This window comes from Cupressus sempervirens, chromosome 5 (assembly GCF_028749045.1).
Source record: "Cupressus sempervirens isolate cs-2001-9-10 chromosome 5, ASM2874904v1, whole genome shotgun sequence".
NCBI classification, from domain to species: Eukaryota; Viridiplantae; Streptophyta; class Pinopsida; order Cupressales; family Cupressaceae; genus Cupressus; species Cupressus sempervirens.
This window is the reverse complement of record NC_143122.1, coordinates 628,907,451-628,926,775: the sequence shown is the minus strand read 5'-3', so window position 1 is coordinate 628,926,775 and position 19,325 is coordinate 628,907,451. Positions and strand designations below refer to the sequence as shown.

The 19,325-nt window shown below is 34.6% G+C and overlaps 1 protein-coding gene across 3 annotated transcripts in view; it reads left to right on the top strand.

The window, feature by feature from the left end:
* Positions 1-230: 230 nt before the first annotated feature.
* Positions 231-19,325, top strand: part of LOC149557469 (lipoic acid synthase 1) — a 61,447-nt gene continuing 42,352 nt past the window's right edge. For all 3 annotated transcript variants that reach the window (XR_016364882.1, XM_089832124.1, XM_089832125.1), the window contains exons 1-3: positions 231-768; positions 13,317-13,528; positions 13,814-14,193. Coding sequence is in view for 2 of the 3 variants with exons in the window: in XM_089832124.1 (XP_089688250.1) it covers positions 332-768; positions 13,317-13,528; positions 13,814-14,193 (1,029 nt within the window). In the remaining variant the exon portion in view is untranslated. The remainder of the gene's footprint in view (positions 769-13,316; positions 13,529-13,813; positions 14,194-19,325) is intronic.

Sequence of the window (19,325 nt, the reverse complement as noted above, 5' to 3'; positions counted from 1 at the left end):
TAAATTCTTTGATTTGATTGGTTAGTGTTAATCTCATATTTGCATTGACATGAATGCATAAGTATTCTGGGCAGGGACTAATAATAGAAAATAGTTCTCCAATTTGACAAAAAATAAAAATAAAATTTTGTTTGGTGGAGGAGTATTTTCTCTGTACCAGCAGATATCATCATCCCGTGGACAAGATTTTTGGAAATTTTTATTAATAATGGCCCGTTCCATAGTAATATACGGGAGGCGAACGATTTTGAAGTAAATGTGCAGGGGCCAGGAGTTCGAATTACGGGTGCCAGCCCGCAATCCTCCCGTGGAAGATAATAGCTGAAAAACAATGACGGGCAATCTGGTTTTGTTACGCAGGATCGACCAGGGGTCGAAACCTCTCATCAACCTCGTTCGCAACTGGGCTCGACAAAAATTCTCAACCTCTGTCACTCCCGCAACACCGGCTTTGGCTGCCTTACGAGAACGATTGGCTAATGGTGGTCCAAATCTAGCAGATTTTTTATCCCAAAACCCTCAAGAGGCATATTCTGTGGAAGTAGGCACAAAGAAAAATCCCCTTCCTAAGCCCAAATGGATGAAGGCTTCGGTCCCAGGCGGAGAGAAGTATACAGCCATCAAGACAAAGTTAAGAGAATTGAAACTGCACACTGTCTGTGAGGAAGCCAGGTGCCCTAATTTGGCAGAATGCTGGTCAGGTGGCGAGACAGGGACTGCGACTGCAACTATTATGATACTCGGAGACACTTGCACAAGGGGCTGCAGGTAAAATTTTAGGTACAACTGTTAGGATTGCAACATTTTATTTACAATTGTTAGGATTGCATATATCCTTTTCTCTTCTCCGACTAATGTTTAATTGGGCGGAACGATTGTTTTGGTTGGGGATGCGTCTCTGAGATACAATGTACTTGGATTTGGACAAGATTAAGTACTTAATTTCTGGATTTTAAATCCGCATCTTTGTTATAGGCTTGTTGATTCACCACTCGGTCTTTCCATTGACAGAGTTACCTTGTTTTAATTGGTGAATTCCTGTCACAGGCCAACTTCAGTCTAGACGCCACAGCCCAGTGCTATCTATTCTATTAAATTAGTCCAGGACTTATCTTATGAGATTCGCTGCACTGAGAAATTGAGAATTGGATGCAACACGTTTCTTAGTTTGACAGATAAACATGTTACTCATGTTTACACATAATGGGGTTGTTCTGGCATTTAAACATAGGATTAAGGTTCGAAAGCCTCATGGTTTTGCCACTTGCTCTCTCTTTTTTTTTTCAATTAGTCAATTACTCTTTTACAGATGCCACAGTTGGAGTTATCTGCTCTGTTAAATGCGCACAGCACGTGCATCTGGCCTCATTCATTTTAGTGTTCTATACCAAGGACTTGTATAGCTTTTCACATATACATATACTTGGGGGCGTCAAGTTCTAAGCTTTACAACCCCCATTGATCCTTCTTATTGATTTGGCAAATGTCCCTTCCATTGTGTTTTGGGCTCAGATGCCACAGCTTGGGACTGTGTTTTCTGTCAAATTGACACAGGGCTGGCACGAGTTGTTGAGGTATGCTGTATCAGGGTATCTAAAACTTATGCAGTATATTACTCGGTTTTATGCATTATTCTTGGCGGTAAACTATAAAATCCTTGTTTATTATTTTTAAAGCTCATCCTATTGGCAGAGTCACAGATCTTTCTTAAGCAAGCAAAAGAAGCAAGAATGATATGCGCTAAGACTAGCAAGAAAATTATCTCCTACTTATCGATTTATACTTTGTCAATACAAACAAACTTCTTATTTATAAAGGATTTATCTTTCCAAAATGAAATCAGGGGCCTATAAGAACTGAAACCAGCATAAGACTGTGAAGGATTTAGCAATAGGTTGCCTTGCAACAGGCAAAAGCATTGGATGAAGTAGCTACATCTGCACTAGCTTCTTAAAGGGGTGGGGCATAATAAGGATGAAGTGTGTTGATAATATATTAGGTCTAGTTATTCACTTGGCAAAAGTATTGTTTGTTTGTGAAAATCAGCAATGAATTGAGAGGAAGGACATAAATTTGATTTACACATATGGGACATTATGTTCAAGGGGCATAGGGAACAGTTCAAGGGTAGTTCGGTAGCACTTGCTGATAAGGAAAGGTGAATTCAGTTGAATACATTTTGCAAAATATATAGACTTAACTGGATTAACATTTCATAAGTTATGGTACAACACAACTAAGGTGAACCGTTGTACTTTCAGTTGACACTATTGATCTTGTTAATAAATGCTATGCAAAATTACATTAAAATTAATGAACTATGGTAACAAGTTTACCAACACAATTTAACAATAATGGAGGAGGAGTTTGTTAACCACTGAGACACAGGAATCTTCTGATGTAAGGGAATGGATAAGCATGATGGCAAAAACAATTTAATCATTATCAACTGGCAGAAATATCAGATCTGGGGTTTTATGGTTCTGTGGTATCTTACATTCCTGTGTAAAATGGCTTGAAGTTAGAGCAGAATTGTGGTATTTATTATGTACTATGCATAACATACAGCCAATGCTAGAACCTCTGTCGCCAGAAATGAGAAATGTCAAACATGATGTCTTCTGTTCATAAGAATGTTTCATATTCACTATTAAGTGAAAATTAGGAATAAAAGTGTCCAGAGGAAACTGATTACACAGTTTCGATAGCTTGCATTGCTACAAGCTACAGAGGTTAAGTTTAGATAGAGTGAGCCATTGAATTGTACTGTAAGTTGCACTTTCTCTGGTTCATTAATTTTGCCGGTGGTGAATCTGGTGATGTTCACAGTTGATTCCAGATAATTTCCTTGTGGAAATGACAGGTCTTACTTGTAAGAATTCCAATTCAAACTCAATGAAATGAAATGTGATGAGTACTGTTAGTTTCCCCAATTTCTTTGTGATCAACTTTGCTTGCAATATTAGAGTATCATGAGCTGTAAAAGAGTGGCTTATCATTTATTGGGTCGCATTTGCTCTCCTTTGGAATAACCTTGTATGAGAAAGTTGATCCAGCCAGTGCTCCTCTTAAGAGTATCTAAGGTGGAAGGGCATGGATAAACCTCGAGTAGCACAGGTTAAAATGGTGTAATGCGCCCATCCACTTTCCTGATGAAAAATCAATGCTTCTGGAGGAGTGATCTTTAAGTTGTGCATTTTTTTTGAGATAAAAGTACAGTGGCTTGGGAACATAAAACTGTAAGGGCACAATTGAATCAAATTATATGATTGATTTCTATATTGTTGGCATGCTTCTTGTGAGAATTGGAATAGGATTCTAAGCAATGGAAAGCCATAGTAATGGACCACACCTGTTATCAGATGCTGATGGCATATAAAATTGGTACATTTTTCGTCATCCTTTATATCAAGATTTGTGCAGTGTTTTTAATTGGTAAACTGCCCACTTCTTAATCACAGTGACAGTGTACTTTCGATTTAGAAACCATCAAGGTGTTTCTATTCTTCCAAATTCATCTGGGATGTGTATCTGTCCCTTCCCATCGAGGTATGCACCAATCAAATGATAATTGATTGTTATTGTGTATTAAACAAAGGAGAGGAATACTCAGGTAGACGATTACAGAGGATCTTTCCATAGCAAAAACGATAAGAACTGAAGAAATAAATGGAAGTTACTAAAAGTGACTGACTTACTGAGTAAAAAGTTACAAAGTAAACTACTTAAATGACCATCATAAGCTAACTGTTACAATAGTACTTTGATAAATTAATACCCTCCCTTAATGGACTGACTATACCATGCCTCAAGATTTCGCTAATTTTTGCCAAAAAGTACTGATTGATGATCTCCTCTACAGCCAGTGCAAGATCCTGAGATTCAAAAATAGTGTGCATGTTCTAGTTACCTTCCAAATGATGTTGGTAACAAAGCCACTCCTCCCCACTATTTAGAGACATGAAAAATGAGATAAAAAACAGCTTTTTAAAAAACTTAGATTTTTGTTGTTAAAACATTGGCATAATACTGAAACCCACATTTTTTATGGAAAGTCGTTCAAAAAATTAAAATCCATGCAAGAAAACCTTTATGCCCACAATTTTTGTTCAATGCCCAAAACCCTTGTTTGTACCAAAGAAGGGTAAAATACTAAAAACCCATGATTCTGACCAAAATCGTTAAACAACAGCAAAATAAACCTCACTGTTTTGGGGAAAGAATCATGAAAAAACCTTCCATGATTTTTGGGAAAAAAACATGCAAAAGCCCTCTACGATTTTTTTGGGAAAAGATCATGCAACACCTTCCATGATTTTTTGGGAGAAATTCATGCAAAAACTCTCCATAAAAATAATGTGAAAACCCTCCACAGTTTTTTGGGAAAAAACCATGCAAAAGACCTCCATGACCCACTGCGATTTGGGAAGAAATCATGCAAACCCAATTGTGAAAGGCCTTGAGTTTTATGAGAGATTTCGGCTAAAAAATAGCAACCCTTGGTCATAGGAATAGAGAATCCTTGCAGATATAAAAGGAAATCTGTAGAGACCATGTTTTTTGCTCAAAAAATTTCAAAAAACATGAATAATGAGGGCCTAGACCACCAAACCTCCATGCGAAAAAAACCCATGTGGACTTTGTAGTGGAATTAAGACTCCCACATTTTCTAGAGTCAAAGACCACAATTTTAATCCTTTTTTTTAATACAAAAAATTGATCAAAAAGACGTTTAGAAATTGCCACAGAATTTCCAGGAATTGTCCACAATTTTTTCAAAAAAATCTGCCAAAAATAGAAACCCTTGATTTTATTTAAAAAAAGTGGGGTAAAACAACTCTAAAAATTTCCTTGAAATTTCTAGGTAAATGGATTGCAAATTTTATTAGAAAAAATTGCCAAAAACTAATCTATGCTTTGATATAATAAAGGATAATTGATTGTCGTCGTCGATTATACAAAGGAGAGGAATACTTTTTGTGTAGATGATTACAGAGGATCTCTCATAATGAAAATGATCAAGAACTAAAGACATAAACGGAAGTTACTAAAACTAACTAGCCGACTTGCAAAATAGCAAGTTACTAACTAAACTACTTAAATGGCCACTATAATCTCAATATTACAGAATTACTTTGATACCAATAAAATAATGCTGTATGGTACTAGTTGTAGTCGACAACTTGAAATGTCTTTTGGACCCTAGGGTTTAAGTTTAAAAATCCCATTGATCTACATCTTTGGGTCGCCCCACCTGATAATTTTGTTCAGGGGAAGACACTCGTGACTGCATAGGGCATTGGATGTATTCCCTTGGAATAATGATAAAATATTTCATACAATTTTATATCATTCTCACAACTAGCCATTTAAACAGTAGGAATCGTTTGGACTGATGTCACCAGTATTGATAGATGTAGCAGGGAATGAGGTTGAGGAGGTTAAAACAAACATATAAGTAGTGAATATCTATATATGTGCAATTTAATATTTTCATAGCTACTCATCAATCATTCACATTACAAATGGCTCAAACATCTCAAAAGTCAATAAAACATAACCATCAAGATTCACTCGAAAGCATGTCCATAAATCATACATAAAGCTCAAATCTGTAAGATTTTGATAACACATGTTAATATTTTCAATAATCTGAGGTGAACAAGAAATGTCATGTGATAGTCCATGTTTTTATATAGGCAAAAGTTCAGCTGTCTACCTGACCTTTCCAGACAATTTAGTTTTCTTTCCACTTCAAATTTATTTTTATCTACTTTTTACTATTGGTACTATGTACAGCTATTCTAATTGTCAATTATATTTCTTTATATCTATCTACCTGTTTGCTTATGTATATGATATCTAAAAATAAGTAATTACTATTTATTATACATTTCTTTCTGACTCAGAGGAAATTGTCTCCAATATATACATGGAATTTGGAAACTTTTATGGTACAGGTATCTTAGAGAACAACCTGGCATGCATGTATACAGTTCCTTTGTGTTTGATGAGATTTATTGTGGTTTCCCTCTTGAGATTGGCACAGGTGCAATCATCAAGCAAAGTATGTTGGCTGATGGTTGTTCAACATCAGGAAAGGCAGCCTTAGGACGAAGCATAGAAGCCTCCTCCTCTATGTTAGATGCTCAAACATCTTCACATTACTTACATTTGGCATCATGGATACCAATCTGACCTAAAAAGCTAAGTTGAAAGATGCTAGGTCCAATTGCTTCAAGAATGGTCTAAAGTCCATGTATTATGGATGTCAACTTGTTAGATTTGTTGTGAAACCTTTGTTTGTCTAATTGAAGCTAAACACGATTACCAACTTAAATGAATAAGGAATTCAATGTCAGTCATGATACTCATTAAATCTAGCTTTAGTTTAGAGTGCTCTTTAATTTGATGTTCATTTTGGTCAATGTTAAGCTTGCTTATATTACTGATGGGCTGTGTGTACTGTCCCCCATTGGGACTTTCATATATTTACCCTAAAATTTCCAACTAGGGTTGGGATTGCGCTTGCAAATGGGCATTTGTAAGGTTCTGTATTAGGAGGCTGCCAATTCCCAATGATTAACATACATCACCATGCTTTTAAATCAGATTAGCTTAGGAAACAATCGCTGATTCGTAGTGCATACTTAAGCCGTAATTCCTTACTTGTCCCCAAATCATAATTTTAAGAAGGATGGGGATTTACTTGTCCTTTGGGCACTTGGACATCAATCTTCAAGTAGGCTTTCTCAATGTTATGTTATACATATTCGTACCTATCTCGCGACTTCTCTGTCAAGTTTTTGTGATATATGTCCTTACCCCATCTTGGGACTTCACTCCTACATTGCAAGGTTTTACTCCATCTTTCCCTGACAAAACCAACCTGTCCTCTTAATGGTATTAGCAAGTGATTAAGAAATGGCTATGTATATACTAATATTTTATGTATTACTATTACATATAACATAACTGATATATAATTCTCATTTCATTTTTACTAACAGACGCACACATACACATATACAGATATATATGAGGGTTCTTTATCTTTAATAGAATTCAGATATAATTTTCTGTCATCATTATTTAACTCATAATTGCCTTCCAGCAATATATATAATTCATTTCCTTTCTCATCTCTTCTTTTGAAGAATATCAAATGTATTACATTATCTCTATTCTTCCTCCTTTATCTTTATCCCTCTTATTGTTTTGCTTTAGATCTGAATTAGATCTCCTCTACTCCCTTTCTTCCATTTCATTTGATCCTTCTTCCCTTATATGTCTTTTGTGAGGAAGGGTCACATGTCATCATTGTGTTTGCCCTTGTCAATGATCACGCCCTTTCATAATTACCATCCTTTGAAAGGGGTCACAATCTGTCATCATTGCTGGCCCCTTTGTAAGTTACTTTCTTTTTCCATTAATCCTTCCTTAATTATGTCCCCTTTATTCGGATCAGAACTGTCCTATATCTGAGAACTTAGTATGATTACCTTTTTAGAATTGTTGTAAAACCTTTGTTTGGCTAAGTGAAGCTAAACATTATCCCAAACTTTAAAGGATCAAGGAACTCAATGTCAGTCATGATGTGCTTTGAATTTAGCTTTAGTTTAGAGTGTTCCTTAATTTGCTTTTCATGTTGGCCAATATTACACAAATTGGGAAGCTTTGTCTTGCTTATTTTACTGATGGGTTGTGCTTGGTAATATAAGAGCATTTGGAATCTCATAAGGTGCCTATGTTTGGAGATCACAAAAAAATGGAATGCTAAATAGAAACATGAGTAGCATGGATGCAGCTAGGTCAAGAGACACTTAAATGGGTGTGCCATGCTTAAGTTTGTGATTTGAGATGTATAGGTCAAAAACTAAAGTCCAATTAACTGCTTGACTTCAATTACTAGTCTAAGAGAGGTGTATATGCAAGATTTAGATCAAAAGACAAAGAAGATAAAAGCAATATCGAATCCTTTATTCTAAGTTAACTGTAATCTTAGATTGAACTAAAGAGAGTTCAAATATAAGAAACACATGACAATCGTAGCAGCATGAATCCTCTTCATTGAAGTTGATTACTTGAGATGCAACTGATGTGTTTGCTCAAGGAGCTATGCAAGATTTCTGTAGCATGTGCCTGTCAGGTTCACATCGTTGATTCCATGAAGGATGAGAATAGATTTACAGATGTTTTGATGAAAATATGGATGTTCGAGATTTGATCTTGGACGGATGATGGAGATTGATTGAGATTGAGTGGATAATCTTCATTGGTTAACTATAGTCAGGGGTAAAGACTCAAGAGGAATTATGATGACTTTTTAGTAGGATTTTATGAGGGAGGATAATTAGTTATCTTATTTTTTAATTAATTAGGTGCACAGGGACTAAACATAGAGGAGAATTGTGAAGGAGCTATGATAAAATATGATAGGACGATCAATTTCCAGAATGTGGTAAACTGACTCTAAACTCAGAAAATTAAACATATAGAGAATAATGAAGGACTTCAATGTTAAAGATTTTTAGGTGTTTATAATATATAAAAAAGACAATGACAAACAGTATCATCTGTTTGGAATTACTTTAAAAAAATTCACACTTCTTATAATAATAATACAATGGTGGAGATGAATCTCTTTGGAATATGATTATAGAGATGAAAAGCATCAAGTGAGAACAATGTATATGCTTGTTTTGTAAGAAGATATTATTACAAAGTAATTAGAAAATGTTTGCTTGTTATTAACAGAGACCAAGAGGTCTCTATATACAAAAGAATGGAACGATGTTTCTTTAGGAAACGATCGTAAGGAATAGGAACCTTCTATTCTAGCTAAGAGAAAACTAGAAGTTATCTACAACTAACTAAAGAATAGAAACATTCTATTCTAGAAACAAAAAACTAAATATTAGAAACAGTCTAATATTTACAGAAGATTACAATAGATAACCATTAGATACTAAACAAAGATAATGGAAACTATCTATTATCGCAATCCCTTCCTTAATGGTTAATCTATCCAGAGCACGAATTTGTCAAAAAGCGTAAAAGGCAGATTCTGTCTGCTCAAGGTGCTCTGCATTGTTCGCTGAGGGCTCCGAACCAAATTGCTTTTATAGGGCAGCTAAGCGCTTCTGATATTCAACCTTCATTTGCCCATACTTGTGGCAATAGTTGCATTGAATGTTCTTTTTCCAGGAGCCTTCTGAATCTAGAGCAGAGGATTGTCTGGTAAGAAGACTGCTGATGGTACTTTGGATAATGCTCCAAAACATTGCAAATGAGCATAATCCTCCAAAACAACAAAAAACCATGATTTTTAGGAGAAAATCCAAAAAACCCGAACACGATTTTTGGGGTGAAAAATAAATAAAAAATTTGACAATACAAAGCTTCATTTTTTAGGAGAAATTGTAAAACCCAACAGATAATTTTTGAGGAAAAAATTTCAAACCCACAAAGGAATCCCACACAAATTTGCGAATTACAAAATCAGAAAATTTTAAGGGAAAATTTATAGAAACCCATAAGAATTCTTTTTTAGGGGAAAAAAATATGAAAACCCATCAGAAATTTTTTTTTGAGGAAAAAAATTATGAAAACCCACTAGAATTTAAGGGAGGTAAAACACGAGACTTTGCATGGTAAAGCAACTCATGCAACAAACATGCAAGTATATGCAATCTTTAAAAAGTAGACGCAAAAAATATGAAGGGTGACCCAGAAGAGAGCTCAAAAAACCCTAAAAGTATATGTTGTCGGTTTCTGGATCGGCTGGCTCAAGAATTGAGGCACAAAAATCGAGGCACCCAAGAAAAATAGACAACCCAGTTGAGATCTCAAAAAACCCATCAAGAATCTGTAATTTTTTTGATCCGGTACAGAAAATTAGGGTTTTGAACAAAAACGACCCCACTACAAAAAAACCACAAAAAATGGCTGAAATATGCAGAAAAAATAGATGGATCTGGACATAAATGGGTTGCAGAATTGAACTAGAAGTCAACGGATTCAAATCTCTCAGAATGGAAACCCTAGTTGGATTATGAAGAGAGTTGGAAGCAAATATGCATGTAAATAATTTCAAAAGTAAAAGGTAGATAATTTCAACCAAGAAATTATTATTATTTTCAAAAAAATTTAGAGTATTGGCTTTGATACCATATTACGAAGTAATTGGAAAATATTTGCTTGTTATTAATAGAGACCATGAGGTCTATATATACAAAAGAATGGAACGATGTTTCTTTAGGAAACAATCGCAAAGAATAGAAACTTTCTATTCTAGCGAAGAGAAAACTAACAACCATCTATAGCTAACTAAAGAATATAAACATTCTATTCTAGAAACAGAAAACTAAATATTAGAAACATTCTAATATTTACAAAAGATTACAATAGATAACCATTAGATGCTAAACAAAGATAATAGAAACTATCTATTATCGTAATCCCTCCTTTAATGGTTAATCTATCTAGAGCATGAAGCTGTCAAAAAGCGTAAAAGACAGATTTTGTTTGCTCAAGTTGCTCCGCACTGTTCGTTGTGGGCTACGAACTGGATTGCTTAGATAGGGCAGCTAAGTGCTTCTGGCATTCAACTTTCATTTGCCCATACTTGTGGCAATAGTTGTATTGAATGTTCTTTTTCCAAGAGCCTTATGAATCTAGAGTAGATGATGTTTGCTGATGGTACTTTGGATAATGCTCCAAAATATTGCAGATGAGCATAATGCTCCAAAACAACAATAAGCTAAGATTTATAGGAGAATCGAAAAATTGAACACGATTTTTGGGGTGAAAAATCAATCAAAACCCAACATGATTTTTGACGTGAAAAATCAATCAAAACCCAACATGATTTTTGAGGTGAAAACATAATCAAAACTTGACATGATTTTTGAGATGAAAAAACAATCAAAACTTGACAATAAAAGCTTTGTTTTTTAAGAAAAATGGTAAAACCCAACATATAACTTTTAGGAAAAAATTACAAATCCACAAAGGAATCCCACACAAATTTGTGAATTATAGAATCAAAAATTTTTAAGGGAAAATTTATAGAAACCCATAAGAATATTTTTTAAAGCAAAATAATATGAAAACCCATCAGAATTTTTTTTCAAGGAAAAAAATTATGAAAATCCACCATAATTTTTTAAGGGAGGCAAAACACGAGACTTTGCATGGTAAAGCAACACATGCAACCCTCAAAAAGTACAGACCCAAAAAATTTGAAGGGTGACCCAGAAGAGAGCTCGAAAATTGAGGCATGAAATTCGAGGCACCTAGAAAAAATAGACAACCCAAATGAGATCTCAAAAAATCCACCAAGAATTTATAATTTTTTTGAACTGGTACAGAAAATTAGGGTTTTGAACAAAAACAACCTTGCTGCAAAAAAATCACAAAAAATGCTAGCAGAAATGTGCAGAAAAACAGACGGATCTGGACAGAAATGGGTTGCAGAACTGAACCAAAAATCAACAGATTCAGATCTCTCAGAACGGAAACCCTAGTTGGATTATAGAGAGAGTTGGAAGCAAATATGCATGTAAATAATTTCAAAATTAAAAGGCAGATAATTTCAACCAAGAAATTATAATTATTTTCGAAAAAATTTAGAGTATTGGCTTTGATACCATATTACGAAGTAATTGGAAAACATTTGCTTGTTATTAACAAAGACCAAGAGGTCTATATATACAAAAGAATGAAAGGATGTTTCCTTAGGAAATGATCGTAAAGAATAGAAACATTCTATTCTAGCTGAAAGAAAGCTAAAAAAGCTAACAGATAACTACAACTAACTAAATATTAGAAACATTCTAATATTTACAATAGATTACAAAATAGATTACCATTAACTAATAATAGACGATTATCTATTATTGTAATACCCTCCCTTAATGGTGAATCTATCTACAACACCAAGCTGTCCTTTGAATTTGACAAACTTATTAGGACCAAGAGGCTTGGTGAGACTTTCTGCAATTTGACTTGTGGTAGGAACATAGTGTAAATCTATTGTCTCGTCTTCAACCAGCTGTCATATGTAGTGATAATGAACATTCACATGCTTGGTTCGTTAATGGAAGATTGGATTTAGGGCTAACTTAATAACGCCTTTGTTATCAACAAACGTAGTAGTCGGTTCTGTTGGTGACATCTGCATATCTGCAAGCATTCGACGGAGCCAAATAGCTTCACATCTTGCCTTAACAGTTCCTCTGTATTCGGCCTCTGTAGAGGACAGAGAAACTCCCTGTTGCTTCTTACTGGTCCATGTGATGACACTGGATCCCAAATTGAAAACATATCCAGAAGTTGACATTTTATCGTCTACAAAGCCTACCCAATCTGAATCTGTGAACCCACTGAGTGTAGGATTAGAACAATGTATATGCTTGTTTTGCAAGTAAGAAGAAATTGAGTGTGAGAGGGATGTGATTGTACTTTGGTCTATGTTCAAGCGAACAAGAAGCATTCAATAAGGCAAAAGAAGATTCCAATAGCTTATGTTGCTTGTTTAGTTTTGTAACCAATCAAGTAGGGAGATATCCTAGCATTGTTTTAAAATTTATCATAATATTTTGATCCTTCTGTGTCTTTAAGGGCAAAAGTACAAATATTCAACTCGACTTTATTCTATAGTTAATAAATATTTGATTGAGCCATCAAAACAAAAAGCACTTCAAAGGAGGTTCTTTTGCTTCAAATGCTATTTTGTAGATATAATATCACTGCATGCATTATACTCTTATTTATTATCAAATCCTAAATTTAGGACTCTTTTGCACCTGCAGCCAACTAACACATGTATTTTTAAATGTATAATTATGCAGCCCGGATTCTTAAGTTTCTAGTCAAGCCAATCTAGATGTAACATTTTTGATAATGGTAAATGGTAAATTTATTTTTTCTGGTGTTCAAAGACACGTGTGTAAAACATATCTACATTGACTGTTACTTAAATAAAAGCTGAAATTGTAAATGAATATGAAATTAAACCAGTTTAAGCTGATGATACTAATTTGTTTTTAATATGTATTAGCAGACATTGGCAGTATAAATAAGCGTCCACAAATTTGATTTATTATTTAAATTATTGTTTTCTATATTCAGGTTCTGTGCAGCTGACTTTTATTTAGTTAAAAGTAAAATTATAAATGAATAAGAACTAAACCAGATTAGCCTGATGGTACTAACTGTCAATATGCACTGACAGTCAGTTTAATTAATCCTCTGCATTGAAATTGATCCAACCAAGATTTGTCCAAGGTTTGATTATGGTTATCTTTATTCAGGTTCTGTGCTGTGAAGACATCACGCAACCCACCACCTCCTGATCCTGATGAACCTACCAATGTGGCAGAGGCAATTGTCTCATGGGGACTTGATTATGTGGTTCTAACTAGTGTTGACAGAGATGACTTGCCTGATCAAGGGAGTGGTCATTTTGCAAAAACAGTCAGTAAATTGAAGGAGTTGAAACCTCAAATGCTTGTTGAGGCCCTTGGTAACTTGCTTCCCTCATGATTGTATGTTTCATGTTTTCTTTTATTACTAATGCCGATTGTATGCTTATCCTACTAAGCTAAACTACAAACTGGGTTTTAAGTAGCCATATTTAGTTTAAAGTGCCTGGAAAATGCTCATTTAGGCCCAGAAAGCATAGTGAGAATAACTTACCAAATTTATATCATGTGGATTTGGTAATCTCAGGGATTTGTGATGCTCTAAATGAAACTTAATTAGAATCTCTTTCAATCATTTGCTAATTTCTGTGTACCATTTGCTTCAGTACCCGACTTTCAGGGCAATTCAGAGTGTGTGCAGAAGGTTGCAACATCTGGGCTGGATGTTTTTGCTCATAATATTGAGACAGTTGAAGAGCTTCAGACTGTTGTACGAGATCGGCGTGCTAATTTTAAGCAATCACTTGAAGTATTGAAAATAGCAAAGAGTTTTGCCCCTCCTGGCACTCTAACCAAAACATCAATAATGTTAGGGTGTGGGGAAACTCCAACCCAAATAATTAGAACGATGGAAAATGTCCGGAAAGCAGGTGTTGATGTGATGACCTTTGGTCAATATATGAGGCCAACAAAGCGACACATGCCTGTCTCAGAGTATGTAACACCAGAAGCATTTGATGATTATCAAAAGCTTGGAATGGAAATGGTAGGTTACATTCATCCATTTAAATTCTTTCAATAGTATTTCATGCCTATCTATTGAAATTTACTGATTAACATCCTGGGCCATCATACGTGCAAACAGACTATGCTTTATTTAATATCGATCTCTGCAGAGTAGCTTTTGAGTATTGTTGGTGAGAAATAGACTCCAGAAATTCCTCAAAGAGCTTAATAGTTGTAAATGCCAAACAACTGGAATAGATGGTTGGGCTCTCCTAAAATAATCAAGGGAAGATAAACTCTGATCTTGTATACCAATATGTAAGGAGTCAACATATTATGAAATCAAGGCAGCCCAGCATTGACAAGCTTAAACAGGTCCTCCTGCAAAAGCTTAAGTTTAGATGTTATTAGGCAGTAAATGTTCTGAATCATTTCCTTCTTGTCTTCCCCAAAAAGCTACTGGTAGTCAGCTGTGATGCTGTGCAGCTGTTCCTAATCATCCAAGCGTCTTCTAGAAGATACCCACACCAAGAGTGGAAGCCATTAAACTAATATTTGAATTCCACTTGAGACTACTTGCGAGGTGTCCTGTCAGTAGAACTATTTTAAGAGACCTAATCAATTTACTTGTCTCACTCAAAAATAATGAAAGTGAATCCAGTATGCTAATCCCTCTTTTCAATATTTTGTTGTTTAGTTCTCAAAATGGATGCCTGATATCAATGCAAAATATAGGATGGAAATACTCTAGGGAGTGAAACTTCTTGTTAATGTTACGTGCTCTTCTGGACCATTCCACCATGAATGAAAGTTATCCAACCATTTGTGGTTCTTCTTAACTACGAAATATATATGTATATAAAGATTAAATAATAAGATAAATGTGTATCTTTACTTTAGTCTTGTTGTGTGCCACGATCTGTTCTTTTAGCACATATCCATATATTCACAGATCATTTTTTGAGGAATTATTTTTACTATTTAGTACCACATTTAACATCTTGAGTGTTTGGTGTGTTGAATTTTATAGGATTACTTTGGCAAAAGAACATGAGTATTCACATAATTCCAATTTTTCCATGTGAACCATTATAGCATTGAAAATTTTGAGTCTTTTGGCCTATTTGGGGACATTTTCATCATATTTGTCACATGTTTAATGTATTTTCTAGATTAAATGTTGGGGTTCTATTCAGGATTGCCAACCTAGAAAGCAAGAAATCCAAACAAAAGGGATTCGCATACCTTTGCGTAACAGGCATAAATTAATGGCCATGTCAGGTCAGACCATTTTTTTACGAGAGCTAAGAAACTATATGCCCTAAGAGCTAGATTTTCGAGCCTTCTTGCTATCGTTGAGCCCAGTCCAGACTACAGAGACATCTTCCTCCTTGTAATCTGAAGATACAGTAGAAGCCAAATGATAATTTTCATATTTAATACATATCATATGTTTAATTTCAATGCTGATCACCATATTTGACATGAAATAACATAAATATTTTTTTATGTTTTTTTATCAAATGTTTACCTATTTTATGATTGCCTTGTTTTTACCATTTTAACCTAACTGAAAAAAGCCCTTAAGCATTTGCCATGCCTTGTTGCCATATAATTTGGATGCTAATGGTATTGAACCAAAAAAACTTAAGACTCTTGGAGTTTCAAGTCATCTATGGTAAGAATTTAACATTTTTCAGTTACCCAAACTTTCTAACAAACATTCCGACTATGATAAAGAAATGCTGTAATTATAGAATAATGGCGACATTCTACCCATATCTGTAGGTTAGCTGTGTTCTGCAAGGCAACTGTCATGCAAACTTAATAAAGTTTTACTCCTGTCATGCTCCATAGTCTTCTTTGAGCAAGTCAACTAGCATGTTATCTTGTGTCAACATCATCCAGAAAAGATTTTGATATAGGATACAAATAGAGAAATATATCTTTTGTAACCATCAATATATGAGTACATTAGAGAGTAAAGAGATTAATAAATGATATAAATAAAGTACATGTCAATTTATGAGTAAATCAGAGAGTAAACAGGTTCATTTATTTATTATGGTAAATGGATGTTGTTGTATGTAATGCCCCGTCAAGGGATCCAAAGAATCAACCTAGTATTTCACTAAGTTTGGTAGCATTTTTTTTTTCAAAGTAATTACCACTTACAACTTATGCACAATAACGGAAGCAATAGCAATGTCCATCTAAAGAGTAAACTTAACATATACAACAGATTACATTCTTTAAGATCCCCTTAACGTGAATTACTTACATGAATCCATCTAGTACAACATCCACATGAAATAATATGATAAGTCCAATGTTCAATTATTACATATCCAACTGCTCATTCATCCACTGTACATGTCACAGGGTATGAAGGCTTAAAAGAATATACACATGTAGAATAAAGTACATCATCCTATTCTAACCATGATACATCACATGATACTCATGATACATCATCATAAAAGCCGTCTACATCTATCAGAAAGATCAAATAAATAAACTAAGTGCACGGTTCCTCCCAACCGTTAATAGCATCATTAGACCATCGTGGATCCAAGCCATCCCTCCGTGCGTAACATTCCAAGCACCGAAGAGATCATCGGTATTATCATAGTAGGAATGTCACTCCTAAACATCCTACTAACATAAAAAGTAAAGCATAAGATATCATTATCTAACATATGCTAATCATCAATGAAAGGATACATATCCACCATCACGAAGGACGCATTATCCACAAAGTCTCAACGTATCTCAAATGATAAGAGTGGAAAATACACTACCACCCGACCGCGTGGTACCTAAGTGGTCCACTCCCACCGTGCAGAGGAGATAATCTCAAGTCCCAAAACAGATTATCAAAACCACATAGCACACGACTCTAAAGTCCAGGAATCCTAAAAGTATACTAACTCAAAGGTTTCAAACACAAAATAGACATCTACTTCCCAGAGGCACACAATGACATGTAGGAACCTACTATGCAAGCGGGAAAGTGTCATCGCATTTATCTCGTACAAGTTACCCTGGCAGTTAGCTAAACTCCACGGGTCCATACAGATCTCATGCGGCCACTAGTATCCTTTCATACTGACAAGGCATACTATGGAATGCAAGGTCGCAACCATGCGTTCTCTCTACTCCCATCCTAGCCTATACAAGCACTCAAGGCATGGGCGAGAACCAAAACTCTTATCTTTTTAGGTTCATTCAGTTAGTATTAAGTGTGTGAATGTTATCACTTATTAACCAACTTACAATGAGTTACCCTGGCAGCCTCTTAGGGCCCCGGCCCCCATTGCAAGCCACTTCCCGACACTACATGCAGATATCCTACCCTAATGCTCATGGTATCATAATCATAAAGAAAGTCCACAAAATCACCATAATAAGGAATCAACAAATATCCATGATTAAAAATCATTAAATATGCATAAAAGCATCAAATCACCATGAGCAACATCCATAGAAAATCATGAACACAACAGCTCTCTATTGGCAACTGAAGTATCACTAATAATCAAAATATCCATTGGTTCTCAATAACCAAAATATATCTCAAAATCATACTGATCGAAGACTCCAAAATGGTTGAGTCAAAACATGTCACATCATGACATCATCAATAATAAATCCACATATTAGTCCCATCATGGCGACTAGAATATATCCAAGGATAACTGATCGATGACCAAAATAATGGTTAAGTCAAGGGTTCCAGACATAAGAAATCTCAACTATAACAATCAGTATTCACAACCAATTCATAGAGCATTCCATCACATAATCATGGTTGGGTTTATAAAGATCGAGATTAAAACATCATCAAGACATCACATTCACATAACCTCCAAGCCTCTGGTAGACGTCCTATACCGGTCAACACTAGTCAACCCATAACCCCAAACATTAGCATAATGAATACACAAAGTAAACACATGTTTTTGGTTTGCTAAGTTTTCAAATTTGAATTCATATGCATAATCTCAGTTTTTGTATACCAAGAACATTTTCCTACGTTTTTCCATGTATTATTTTTTTTTGGATGGATTAAAAATTCCCTCTAAACTTTAGTTTCCCAATTATAACATTTAAAAGATGTTTCCACTAACTAAACTTTCATATGCTTCATTTATCTTATGATCTTAAACTATTAATTCCTCAACTATAAAATTACAAAACTATTCATCATTAAAAAGAGATGAATTTATAAATATTTTATTAACAACTTTAAATCTTTTAATATATATATATTACATATATACATATATATATATATATTTATATTTAAACATATACATACGTACATATATAATATAATAATATATATTTTTTGCATTTTATAAAATACGGAACCGAATTTTATTAAATCCGATTCATAAAAGAAATCGAATTAACAAGGTTTCCTTAGACCAGAGCTGAATCGATGTACCGTCGGCTGTCACTGTGGCGACCATTGCCGCGGGTACCCTGCTGTCGCAGGTACCCTGCGACCAATGCAGTCGCGGGTACATTGCGCAGCAGGTACCGCGCGCCCCATAAATACATGGGTACGGGGTGCGACTTCCGCCCCCACCCAATATGCATAAGTTTTCATGAAATCAAACAATCGCAGCGCGATTCAACAAGTTGCGATTCCGCCATAATAAGGATACCATTATATAAATACATATCATATATATATATATATATGTATATATATGTATACATATATATATGTAACAAGGTTTATGTGTATATATATATATATATATATATATATATATATATATATATATATATATATATATATATATAATATACAGAATCTCAGATTGTTTATAAAATTACAAGCTTTCATTATCAGAACCTCTCTATGAACTTGTTCTCTTAAGAATTTCTCTGATGACTAATTCTAATGGATTTGTCCATGAATTTGCAACCCTAGTCCATATTATTTTCAGAGCTAAACATATAGAATTCTTAAATAAAACTTAATTGCCCCAAATTGAAAATGCACAATGAAGACATATGGAAAATACGAAGAAGACAGGGAAAAGCAAGATGCAGAAGTATCATAATGAAATCACAAGAATCTACCCGGATTCTGATGCTAAACTCGCTTATCCTCAGACAACCCGCAGAGCAAGCTTCCCTTCTTCAGAATTTTCCCGA